The sequence below is a fragment of the Parasteatoda tepidariorum genome, chromosome 3 (genome assembly GCF_043381705.1).
Source record: "Parasteatoda tepidariorum isolate YZ-2023 chromosome 3, CAS_Ptep_4.0, whole genome shotgun sequence".
Classification (NCBI taxonomy): Eukaryota; Metazoa; Arthropoda; class Arachnida; order Araneae; family Theridiidae; genus Parasteatoda; species Parasteatoda tepidariorum.
Window position 1 is genome coordinate 54,550,804 of NC_092206.1, and position 13,729 is coordinate 54,564,532.

The 13,729-nt window shown below is 28.1% G+C and overlaps 1 protein-coding gene across 1 annotated transcript; it reads left to right on the plus strand.

Annotated features, from left to right (window-relative positions):
• The first annotated feature begins 627 nt into the window (after positions 1 to 627).
• LOC107445905 (mitochondrial ribosomal protein L48) lies at positions 628 to 9,943 on the plus strand. Its single transcript, XM_016060396.3, has 5 exons — positions 628 to 1,122; positions 1,262 to 1,381; positions 3,324 to 3,457; positions 6,665 to 6,767; positions 9,544 to 9,943. Exons 1-5 carry the CDS (start codon positions 1,120 to 1,122, stop codon positions 9,733 to 9,735), a joined length of 552 nt encoding a protein of 183 aa, XP_015915882.1. The 5' UTR covers positions 628 to 1,119; the 3' UTR covers positions 9,736 to 9,943.
• The last annotated feature ends 3,786 nt before the right edge of the window (positions 9,944 to 13,729 follow it).

Consider the following 13,729-nt stretch of genomic DNA (forward strand, 5'->3'; position numbering starts at 1 on the left):
GGTGGATTTATAGCTCGGTCAATCGCTGTCTCGTTCGTGAAATATACGCTCTGACCGTTTTCAAGATGGACGGCTAAATGAATAACGGTTGGNAGGGAGCACATCGAAGAACGTAATTGTCGGCAAGGAAGGGGCGGAGCTTCAGTAGAGAGGCTGAACAAGAGTCTCGTGTCACATGTTTCTACTTGAAATTCTGACGTAGCTGCTCAAGCGTCATATATCACGTGACTCTTAACATTACACTTTACGTTTACAATGGATTAAATTTATTTCAATATTTATTTATTCATTTTTCTTAGTAATATTTTCTTTTTAAATCCCTCTTGTAAATAATACATTTAATAATTATATTCAAATAAATTTTTAAATTATTTAGGAAAAATATATTAATAATAATCAAATTAAATAGTCAAATTAAAGATTAAATACAAATAGTTTAATGATGTTCCATTAAATTTTTCAATTTCTTAAAAACAAAAAAATTATAAAATTTTATATATATATATATATATATATATAAAATTTTATAATTTTTTTGTTTTTAAGAAATTGAAAAATTTAATGGAACATCATTAAACTATTTGTATTTAATCTTTAATTTGACTATTTAATTTGATTATTATTAATATATTTTTCCTAAATAATTTAAAAATTTATTTGAATATAATTATTAAATGTATTATTTACAAGAGGGATTTAAAAAGAAAATATTACTAAGAAAAATGAATAAATAAATATTGAAATAAATTTAATCCATTGTAAACGTAAAGTGTAATGTTAAGAGTCACGTGATATATGACGCTTGAGCAGCTACGTCAGAATTTCAAGTAGAATCATGTGACACGAGACTCTTGTTCAGCCTCTCTACTGAAGCTCCGCCCCTTCCTTGCCGACAATTACGTTCTTCGATGTGCTCCCTGGATCGCTTGAGTTGAATCGCGCCTTGGCGAATCTTGTTGGCGTCACAGATCACGATACGGAAATATCCCCTTTTGAAACATTTAGGAAAAGGTTTTCAATAGCGTCTTAGTTTTATTTATGTTCTATTTTATTCAAGTAAGCATGGGTATGTAACAAAATTTTCAGGTTGAAAGTGCTGGAAAAAATTCGAGAATAGCTATGGTATCTTCTGTTATTTTATATTCAAATAATTGTTATTTTTTATATCAGTATTTATTCATCTTATAATATTGGCAATATTATTGTATTATTTATTTAGTTTTCTTTGATATAATTTGAATATTATTTTGTTATATTTTAGAATCACATATTCAAAATATGCAAACATGTATGTCTACTGAAACCTATAAGACCTTCGATTCGACAATTTGTAATGAGTCACAGTTTGTTAAAATATGTTGATGAACCTGATTATATTAAGGTAATATTTGTTTATTTTAGAGTAAAAAATTTAACATATCTTTATGTATACACTAATGAAGACGTTATTTAAATTTGATACATTAATTAAAATTGATACTTTTCAGTTAGCCGGATTCAAGGAATTTTAACTTGGTGAGATTTCTATTTCATAATCTGTGGCAGAATAATCGCCAACTTCTGGGCAGTGACCCAGAAAGGGACTAACTGGAAGGGTATAACTCGTAGCCACCCTAGGACAAATATCTACATATTTCCTTTAAAAATAATTGGCTACTTTAAAATCTACTTGGCAATTGTAGTCTGTGCTACAGATCATGATACGGAAATCTTCCTTGTCTACATATTTTGGCGGCTTTTTGCTTGCTTCCAAAAGAGTACCTTAAATTAAGTGCATTGGAAGAATAGAAAATTTCTTTTCCAACTCTGATTCTGAGCATCACATGAGAATTCAGGGGTCTGTCCAGGCCGAATTTTTCTACCGTTTAGCGGTACCTTCACAAATTCAATTTTAGGTAAAACGGTAGTTTCACAAAATACTTTTTCTTAAAATTTTATTTTTGTATCCCTTAAGAAACGATAAATCTATATTTTTACCATGTTTTTGTATTGATTTTTTAATATAATTTTTCACAAAATATGTCTAAATTTTCACAAAAACCTAGACAGACCCCTGAAATTAAATTTTTATTTTATAAACACTTTATAGGCTGCTCGTATAAGTATGAATTGCACAACCTTTTGTACTCCCCCCTCCTTTGTTCACAAATGTAAATGATTAATTAAACCCTTAGATGCTTTATATAAGAAATTCAGAATAATTCCCCTTTGTTGTTGCTTTGACTAATATTTACTATAACAATCTAATTTTGAAGTATTTAAGGATTAAACTCAAGTAAAAGATCAATAATAAAAAAACCTTTGCGAAAAAAAAAATGTTACAATGGAACTTCTTGCAAAAAATTTTTTCCTTCAAATTGTTACTTTCCCAAAATGTAACTTTTATCTCAATGTAAAAATTTTTCTAAACTTTTTCTTATGATTTGAAATTTTTTTTTTTTTGCAGTCTAGTCATAATTTTTTTAACTCAGGTTTTTGATGACTTAATGTAAATTCAGAATTTATTTTAAAACATGGGTTTTAATCTTTAATTTTTTTAAATGCTTGAAGTTCAATAAATAGGTTTTTTCAGTTATCTAACAAAAGCTTTGTTTACCACCCTGTCAAATCTCACTCTTTAGTCATTTTTTTATGTTGAAAAATAACAATTAGAGAAAATTATTGCTTGTACTAAAATTATACACTCTAAGACAGGGGGGAAAAATATTATTTTTCTTTGTTAATTCAATTCAAATCAGTAGGTATAGTGTGAAACTTTTTCAAAGATTAAAATAGTTGCTCATATACTTATGAATTCATATAAAATATGATATGTTTAATACTTCCTTTGTTCCTCACTTGCATGACAACCCGTCATTTCGCAGAATTTTATCCCACGTCGTCCTGTTCTTGGCCTAGCTTCAATTGATTACTTTTATAGTTTTAAAATCATTTTCTATGCTGTCTTACCACCCAAGTCTGATAATGTTTATTATTTTTTTTTAATATATATTTTGCAAAATTTCTAGGACAAAAAGAATTGTCAGAAAATATGAAATAAAATTTAGCTATATTTTTTTCCATTGCTTTAAACAGTAATGCTTCAAATTTGAAGCAGTTAAATTTAACTTACAGTAGTTATTATAAAAAATGTAGAATTTGTAGTGCAATAGAGAATTGGTTACTTTAAGTTGAATTTAGTAAATATTCTCTTTAATTATTCAGATTATTCTTTTTCCACAGAATTTAATATTGCAATAGTTTTAGATATTCTTAGCATTTATGTTTTGATATTTTATCTTTATATTAAAAAAAAATCGTTTAAATTTATTATTTTTTCACAGTATACTAAACCACAAGTTCCTGTGTATGATCTCCTGAATATTCAAATTAAAGGTTATGATTTCACTGTTTTAGAGCATTATGCCAAATATGTTCATAGAATTGCTCTGCATTTGGACTTTAATGTAACTGATGCGTAAGTAACTATACCTTTTGCTCTATTGATTTTATTCAAGGAGAAAATATTAAATTTTTACAATTTTCAAGATAATTATTTTATCAAGTCAATATTTATTGAAAATTGCATATTTTATTTTTACTTCATTGTTTCTTTTATTGTTGTTATATTTATTTATTTAATTCACAGCTTCTGTTTTTAGTTATTGCTTCTGCTTAAAAATATTTCTTTAAGCTTACAATTGTCGGTTTTAAGCTTTTGTAATTGTGTATTGTAAAGTTTCTATAACAATCCTCCAAAATGGACAAAATTAGTATCATGCACTTTTTAAGAAGATAATGAAAGCATGTCAATGAAAAAGGTTTTACAAAATGTTCCTGATCACTTGATTTCTTTTTTCTTCTTCAAATAAATATCATTGATTTAAATTAATTGTGACTTTTTTAAAGTAACTGATAATTTATATTAATTGATGTTTTAAAAATTATTAATTTAAATCTAATTTTTTATATATACATAATTATTATTTTTTAGGGTGTTGTTATTTTAAAAGTCTGATTTCTTTGATAATGAAGTTTTTTATTTTTTTTGAAAAGAAATAATGATAGTGGGGCACATGTAAATTTTTATGCTTCCTATTAGACTAAGAAAAAAATGATTGACTAAAAGTGGATAAGGGTGTCGGAAAATTTTTCAATAATTTCCTGTTAACCGTATCAAAATAATTTGTTGTTCATTAAAAATATATATAAATTATTCCCATTTATTTTTATTTGCTATCAAATGCTAAGAGCTTTTAGATTCTAACAAAAGCTTTTAAGCATTATAAAATAAGTAGTTAAAGAGTATATCAATAATGAAGAAAGGTTTGTTAGACCCAAAGTAACTTACAAGAATTTTTTTTAGTAATATTTTATCTAATTGGCAAAGACTCTATGCTATTAACAAATTCCACCCTCCCTGTCTTTTCTAATTCGTAAAAATGTTGAGCTTGAGCTATGATTTTATTAATTCAATGTTAAATTTGTAATAATTAAATGAAAACATAACTACTTTAGTGAGAAACTTTACTACTTTAGTAACGACTTTACTAAGATGAATGGGAAGTGCGAAGTAGGAGAAATATATAATTCTTTTAAGTATGTATACTCCTTGGTGTTTTATGTGTTGATGAGAAAATAATTAATTGGGTAAAAAAAATTTTTTTTTAATTTTATAAATGTTAGTTTAGTGCTTGAAAATGGGTCTTTTATTAAAAAGACAAACTTAAGATAATTGCTTAACTTAAGATAACTCAGATAATTTTTTCTTCCAGCAATTACATGTCTGTTAAATTGTATATCCACACATTTATTATACAACTTTTAAATAACTACATAACTAATTACAATAACTTTTTATTAACTTCACACATTCACTTTTTCTTGGAAGGTGGGTGGCATTATTATTATTCAGTGGTTTAAATCGTAAGATCACAATGATTAAAACACCGTTTCATCACTGAATTACTCGGGTTCATTTGTTAAATCCGCAATAGTTTGTTATATCCTCTAAAGAATAAATGCAATTACTTTTTACAAAATTGAATTATTAATATTTTTTACCGTTTGCCTTTATTTTGAGATAAAATTTTTAAAATATTTTGACAAACACTACAAAACATTTTATGTGTTAATTTCTTTTTAAAAAATTACTGAAATTTTCTAAATATCTTTTTTAATATTTTATTTAAATCTTCACATTCTTTTAATAGCTAATTACCAGGAATAAGATACACTAAAATATTTTGTTTAGAATTATATTTAATTTATTAATCATTCATAATTGTGATACATGCTTTTGCATCTATAGATTTTTTCTTTTTTATTCATTTTCTATTTTTATAATTTCATTTAATCTAATTTTAAATCAATCACTGTCTTTCATTAAAACTAGATTTCATTAAAAAAATTAATAAAATGTAAATTATAATATCACAGTTTTTTTATTAGTTAAGTTCTAAATTTAAGATTTATAGGTATTTGATATAGATGCAAAATGTAGCAGGCACTTGTAACTGATAATCATTTGTGTCAGTATCACTTTTAACCAATACTGAAACAATTGATGCTTACCAATTTCTAGTTCAAGCACATGTTTACTTTATATTCTTTAAAAATCTAATTTAATTAAAGTTTTCATCTGGAAGTTATTTTTGTTTGGATTTTCTTTCTTTAGATTGAAAAGGATCAAATTAAATAAGTTTTAGGAATTAATGGATTTTACCTATAAAAATCCTGTGAAAAAAAAAGTAAAGGCAAGACATAATCTTTGTTTCCTATTTATGTATTAACATTAAAGATAATTTACTCTAATTTACTAAAATGTCACTTTTGGACCTTCATCCATTCAGTTCTTCAAATATTAAGAAACTTATTAAGTCTTTATATTCATAACAAGTGAAATTTTTTAAAATGTTAATTTGATATTGTGAATTTTTATTGGGAGATTCTTTTACAGTTTAACAAACAATATTTCTCATTATTTTATTTTCTATTTGTGCTTGATAAACTTTTTTAAAGTTTGTTGCCAAATTTTTAAGTATTGCTGAAAGAGACGGTGAGCATAATTAATAACACAAGTGCCAACTTAAATGGTTGTTAAGAAACATTTTAGTGGTAGTAACATTTATGCTGTAACCTATAAATCATAATCTTGTTTAATCTTGTTAATAATCTTGTTAAAGTTGTTTTATCTACAACAAGAAATCAATTACTTAACTAAAATTAACTTAAATAAAGGTTTTTAAAAAAATAAATTGATGTAACTTAATAACTAATCTAATTAAATCTATGTATATAAGGTATATTAGTTAGGCACTTAGGCTCTTAAGTATTAGTAAAATAGCTTTTTATATTTAGAAAGTTCTGAATACATTTAGTGCTTCTAAATATTAAGCTATATTAAAAATCTTTCCTGGTGACCATACAAATTGGCAACTATATAATAATGACTAAACTATTGGTTTTATTAGCACTAATGATTATTTTTGTTTATAGTTGAAACACCTCTATGTCTGATAGCTATTTTTATTTGAGTTCACCATAGTAATACAAAAATTATATGTATTTACTTATAAGAATACTCAAATGAATTTTAAAAGTTGTGTGTTCGTCATTTCTTAAAATTTTACTAAGATTTGATTTAAGTTTGATTAAGTAATACATTTTTTATATTTCTTATTAGTTGGGCTACTCCACATCAAGCATGGAAAGTAACCAATACTGAGCCTGGCTCTAGTAAAATTGTCCATGATTTTTTACTTAATACTTATGAAAGAAATATACAGGTACTAAATATTTATTTTTATTACATATATGTACAGTGTTCATGTATTGTTTTTAATTTTGTAACTGTCGTTGAATATCAATGTTTGGGAAATCCAACCTAATTTTGGGTTTAGAATTACCAATGTTCAACTCCATAGCCTTGTAATTTTATACTCAATACAGAAGACAAGGGAACACCTGAATCAAGTATTGGGAGAAATTTGCCTTCATGGAGGACTTTTTAATGGAACTAACCCGTATTTCGTTACACGGAGAGGAAAACTATGAAAACCTCCCACGGATAGCCTAATGACAAGGGGACTCTAACCCATGATCCATCTACTATTGAGGATATTTTATGTCAGTATTGTGGTCAGTGTGGAATTTGTATCGACCAGCTATCTCTGGGATTCGAACCCGGTTCACCTCATTGGGAGGCAAACGCTCTATTACCCGAGTCACTAGAGTTCTGATGCATTATTAATGAATATTCAATGCTTAACCTACTTTGAAAATTTTTAGTAACTTTGGTTAATCATGGTTCACATTGTGCAGGTTTCGTAGTAAGCCAATAAATTTATACATCAGACATGCCAACTTTTACTATTACCAAAGTATTTAAACAGTAATGAAACACTCATTGTAATGCAATTGTAGATCACAATTCACAGTGTTTCATAATTTCTTTGGCCTACACTCATTTTAGTTTCTATAACTTTCTCTTATATGTAAAATTGATTTATTTGTATTTCGTAGTAATCAAAATTATATTAAATTAAGTTTATAAATCCAACGATCAAAAAGAAATTTAAAAGATTTATTATCACTCCAAAGATAAAAAATGAAGTACTACAGACAGTCGGTAATTGTTGGCAACTATGATACATATGCCATACTTTTAAAAATGTGAATAGCTAATTAAAAAGTATAATTTGCTCTACTTAAGAGAAATAAAATAAAATTTTATTAAAATATACTACTGTGCCCATCTCAGTTTTCTTGACCTTGGGCTCTGGGGTGCAGAAGCAGATGTTCCGCTTAGGTGCTCAGCTGAACGCGAAACCCCCAATGTTTAGTTCCCAAGCATACTTTGTACTCATTTATCAACCCACTGAAGGGAAGAAAGGTTGGGTCAACCTTGCCCGGCCCGATGGTCGAACCCGGAACCTGTGGCACAGGAACGCAAAGCGCTACCACTCAGCCGTCAATAAAATATACTATAAATAATTACATTAATAATAATAATGAAATTTACTATTTTTTATTTTATAATTACTTTGTTTAACACTGAAAGTCTTAGCAGTTGGCAGAATAATTTTATCAATACTGAAAAAACTCATAATTCCAAATTAATCCACAGAAAACTTTTATAGTACTGTTGCATTAAAAAAAAATGACCAGTATCACTTATTTCCTTATACCAATATTAAATTAAAAATTGCAATCAAGATTTTCTTAATCAAATAATTGTAAAGTAGGGTTTCGATAATTTTGAAACTAAAATGTTAATAAACATTTTTGTAAAAAGGTATTTTAGTGGGCAATCTCTGAATAGGTAATTTAAAAATTTTTGATATTACTGTATTGTTGATTGAAATCACGCGAAAGAGACGAATCAATCATTATGAAACTCCATCCTACAAGATATTTTTCTGTATTTGCTGAAAATAATAAGTAAACATATCACTTTTGAAACCATCATGAAAATTTTATGATGTAAACTTGATAATCTGGTTTCCTTTCCCTAAAAGACTTTCCCAAAGCTGAATTCCTGAACTATATACTATAAAATCAGTAGACGCTCTTTAAATTGGAACTATTAAATGTTAAAATTTCTACTAGTATCAATTAAAATAAAAAGATATCGGATCGAAAATCCAAATCTTTTGATTATTCAAATCTACTTGCATAAATATGCATTTGGCACTCTTAGAAAATGAGGTTTTCTGTACACACACAAAACTCCGAAATATCAGAACAACCAAGAACCCTGCATTGTGAAACTTCATTATAATTATTTTTTTGAAATTAGTAAAAAAATGATTTTTTCATTAAGTTAGAATTTAATACTCTATTTAAAAATTTAGTAAATACTGATGACCATTCAAATTCATTCAATTTTGCGTAAAATTACACCAAATCTATTTTAATCTTGTTCCAGTTTGCATAATGTTCCAAACTAAAGAATTTCAGAAAACTTTGCCAACTCTGCTTCAACCTTCGATTTCACAAAATTGGTGCACAATTATAGCTATTAGTGGTCAATACGAACCCATCCATCTCGCATCGACCACAGTGTTGACGCAAAATACCTTCATTGGTAGGTGGAACATGGGTTAGAATCTCCTTTCCGTCAGGCTAACTGTTTTGCACGTAATCATAAAATTTGTTTATCTAAAAAAAATTTTTTTTTGTTTTTCCTAATGATGTTAAAGGTGGTAAATTTTAATCTTCTCCGGTTGTTAAAATATAGAGTAATCATGGATATGATAATAAAAACTCTTTACTTACGAAATGTCATTAAAGGTTAAAAATACTCAAAAATCTAACTCCAAGCCTATGCCAAGCCTGCTCACTTTACATTTTATAGGTTTGTTTGATATGTTGTTTTTTAAATTTCTGGAAAAAAAATAAGTGCCAATAAGGTCGTCCAAAGTATTTTGATAAAGAGAATGACATCATGTAGTTGAAAAAACTTTTCAAACATCTTTTGTACGCAATATTGACTGTATACTTTAGTGAAAACTGATTATTTTTTTTTTACATATTTACAATTTTTTCTCTCATTTCATTCAGATTGATGAACTGCCTTGTTACTGTGCTCCATTATTTTTTGAAGTAATCCAAAGAGCTTTGCCAGCTGGAATATCTGTCAGCATACATCCTCATGAACCACAACATAGTGAAATTCGTTATATTCCAGATTTTGAACTACTGGCACTAAAAGAACAGTTAACAGAATCAAATACAGATTTAAATAAAAAATAATGATATTTCTTAGGCATATATGTTTTACGAGTGCTTTGTATTAGATGTACAAATACAAATACTTGAAAAAAATTTCTTTTTTTAAACAAATATTGCATGTTCTCCAACTCTTTATGGTCACTAAACAGCTCACCACCAACCTTTATTTAGTATTAACAAAATATGACCCCAAAAGGTTAAAAATAAAGATATTTTAATTTTCAAAAAATCAGTGTTTAGTATTTCTAATTTATTTAAACATAGTCATTTAAGTATTTCTATACTAGTAATATTTTATAAATGTGAATCATAGCCATTGAAAATTACATCTGAATGTAAAAAGTGAAGAACCTAGAAATACTTCATATAGAGCTCTAACTTAAAATAATAAATAATCCAAACTTACCAATAACTTTTAACACCGAATAAACATATTAATCAAAACATTGTCATTATGATCATAATTTTTAAAACAATACAAAGTGTAAATGAAAAATTTCTAAATCTATATAAAATTTTTAAAGTCAACATTCGTTATACGATTTCAGATTAATGAAAATATTTTTAGCATAAAAAGTTTTTAATAAATATCATTTAGTTTTAGCGTTTTAATTATATGGCATTTTAATTATATTTTGTATAATTATATTTATCTCCCTGGTCATAAATTAAGACTTTCTGTAGAAAACGGATATCTAATCTCTTATCCTGGACTCTTGCCAAAAATTTTTAAAATTTAAGAGAAAAATACATTTAATTGCATAATTCAGGCACCTACTATAGCCAGTTCAAGAGGGGGGAAAAGCTAATACTTTGATTCTCCACATATGTGCTATCTATGATATACTTGAATCCTGTTATAAAAACAGCGTGTGGGATGACAAAACAGTAAAAAGGAAAGAAAAATATCGAATATTTAAGGTCATCAAATATAACAGTAGAAAGAAACCACTACAACAAAACTTAAAGTATACAATTTTGACAAGACAACACATTTAAAAAATAAAGCTTATCAAAAGAAAGTTATAAAATACTTAAGGTCATCTATAACAATAGGAAGTGGCCACTACAACAAGATTCAATGTATAAGATTTCGGCCACACATATCAATTGCAATATCATGTTTTGAATAAAAATGGAATCCCATTTGTACTATTCGTCAAAATACAACAAACATACCTTTGTTTTGCCCTTTTGGAGATATCTGGGCATAGTTCAATCAGTCTGTTTAAAAGAAAGCCAGGAAAGCTAAAAGTAAGCAAAGTTTTAAACAAGATTTCGGCTATTGCATTTAAAATACGTAAACAGAAGCTGCTGCTGTCTGGGGGCCTTTTGGAAGTCTGTTAAACAATATTTGATTTGTTTGTTGGAACAAAATATTTTACACTTTTTCTTCCAGTTAGTTGTCACTTTTACTAAAATTAATTTCAATGAGCAAGCAAGCATTACAAAATTTTCCTGCCTAGTAGTAGTTCATCAATGTACAACATGGTTAAAAAAAAAAGTTGCCATAAATTAGGAATAAGCTTTAGCTAAAGGGTTAAACTAGAATTTTGAAAGAAATACCAAACAAAAAACAAGCAGGATAAGGTTTATGGGAGATCAGTTGAATTATAATAAGCATGTGATATTAATAATTTAAACTAATTAATCTTGTGAGCTAAAGCCTTAAATATATATACTTTAATAATTTTAAGTAAAGTAATTGAAGAGCTTAGTGGAACAATGTGTTTTGAGTGAAAGAGGAACATGAGGCTTTTGAAATGCAATTACAGGTATTGGTCTGAAAAATATCATTTTTTTAATTAAAAACAATTTTACTTAAGGATTTGTAAAAATAAATAACTGTTAATTTTAAACTGTTATTAACAAGTTTTTAAATCCAAAATTTTAATATTTTTAGTGTGTCACTTTTGTTCCAGTAACTTCTTCAATTCCAAACAAAATATTTTTAAATGTAGTTGGCAGGTAGGTATGGGGGGAGGAAACAGATTTTCAGAAATGCAGACAGCAAGAGAATAAAATAATCACTTCAACACTTAAAGGAGAAATGTATTAAGAGGAAACATATATCTTTCACTCAGAGGAAAAAACATGCGTCAAACATCAAAAAGGTATTCTTCACTGGAAGTCATTCGTCAGAAAGAACTATTTGGCATTTCGTCAAGCTGTTAGTAAAGCCTAAAAATCCTCAGTGATATTTGTTCTTCTCTTTACTATCTATTCAATAAATTGTCAACTTACATGTTAAACGAAACATTAAAATAAAATTATTTTAATATTAAAATTACATTTCAAATTATTGTTCTTTAATTGTATAAGATTAATTGAATTACAGAACAATAATTTGAGATGTTACATTTTTCGCAAAATATGACAAGTGCACTTCTACGCAAATGTGTCAAGAAGAATTGGAAATTCAAACCAAGTTACATCACATAATTTAAGGAGATGTGATTTTTAATGTGTCAGCAGAGAGGGAATGCTTACTTTAATATTTTTTCTCCTTTAAGGTTTAACATGTTAAATTTTATACACTTTAGTTGTTATAATTATTGTAACAATATATTATTATAATTGTTATGCATCACCTGACTCCTAGTATAGGATCTTTTACTTACAAAAGAAGCATAACATGCACATAAGTTACAAAGTTTTAAAAAAAATTAACCTCATTGCTAATATGGCGAGATTATATTCTCATGCAATAATTGATGTAATGTAGAATGTAGGTTAGACTTAGAGGTTGGGCAGCTCCAAAGATAAACAAGAGGTCTATTGTACCCAAACCCTAAATCATGATTAACAAGAAAGCTTTATAGCAGAAATAAAGTTCAGCAAATACCTGACAGGAATGTCTTACAGTTCCCAGGCTTTAATGCAATGTTGGTCTAAATGCTCAAATCTTTGAGCAGAATAGACCTCACAATCACAAAGTATATGTCGTGAAGACTTCTCAAGATAATCGACATAGAGAATCATATTCATTACCCATTATGTATAGGTGTGTCCTGAGGGTGCAGTGTCCTGTGAGAAGACCAATGATCCTCCTCAAACTGTCCCTGTTTAACTTAAGAAACTCTTTTTAACACACAATAGGACAGTCACGATTTAGCTTGTCTCTGACCATCCGAATTGCGCCATTGTTCATGGGCAATTTTGCCATAGAGCTTAAATGTAGATGCCCTGAATGATGTGGGAGAGATTCTCAAAGCTGCACCCAGAAAATCGCACTGGAGCGAGCCCATGCTGCTTCACCAGCCGACTCATTTCCAAGAATGCCTATATGTTCAGGTGTATGTATACCTTGTTATGAGTAGAAAGGTCACAGAGGACTGAGAAGCACTCCCACTCTATTGAAGAAGTGAATTTACACCCGATAGGAGAGCAGCCTGACTGTCAGAACAGATATGGATAGGTTTATTTAGAAGCATAGACCTCAACCTGAAATACAGTGGCACAACTACCTAGAGGAAAGAGGAGTTTGTACCATTATTGGAGAAGTAAATTCCTGCCCCAGATTTAAGACCAAACCTAGAACCATTGCTGTACCATACTAGACATTTGCCTTTAAGCATTCACCTCTAAAAGGAAAATGGATCTTGAAGGGCTTATGAAAAGCATATCTTAGTGACATATAATCACTATGCATAATAAAAGAGGGAATATCCAACACCTGCGAAACAAGGTGGCCCCATGACAAATGCTTAGAATATTTCTTTCTTAAGCCAAGGTACATAAGACGTTTAATACCAGTCTGAGCTTCAGCTTCAATGCATCGATTCAACGGGAGATGCCGTGGGAGTGGTACTGAGACAGCCAGACAAAGCTACACAGACCATTCTTTGATATAATGTAGAATGTAGGTTATCATTCACTATTGCTCAGGTAAAAAAAAAGAAGTTTGCTGAATATAAAGGAAAACACAGAAAAGTTTGACTCTGCACTGGTGTTAAAAATTTCAGTGAGGCAAAAAAAGAGAAACCTGGCTCTAGGAGTGGATTACCAGATTTAA

What these genes read in the sequence shown, in the direction of transcription:
- LOC107445905 (XM_016060396.3), top strand. An exon ending in GACTTTAATGTAACTGATGC is followed by an intron (nt 3,458 to 6,664) that starts GTAAGTAACTAT and finishes ATTTCTTATTAG; the next exon opens with TTGGGCTACTCCACATCAAG. An exon ending in CTTATGAAAGAAATATACAG is followed by an intron (nt 6,768 to 9,543) that starts GTACTAAATATT and finishes CATTTCATTCAG; the next exon opens with ATTGATGAACTGCCTTGTTA.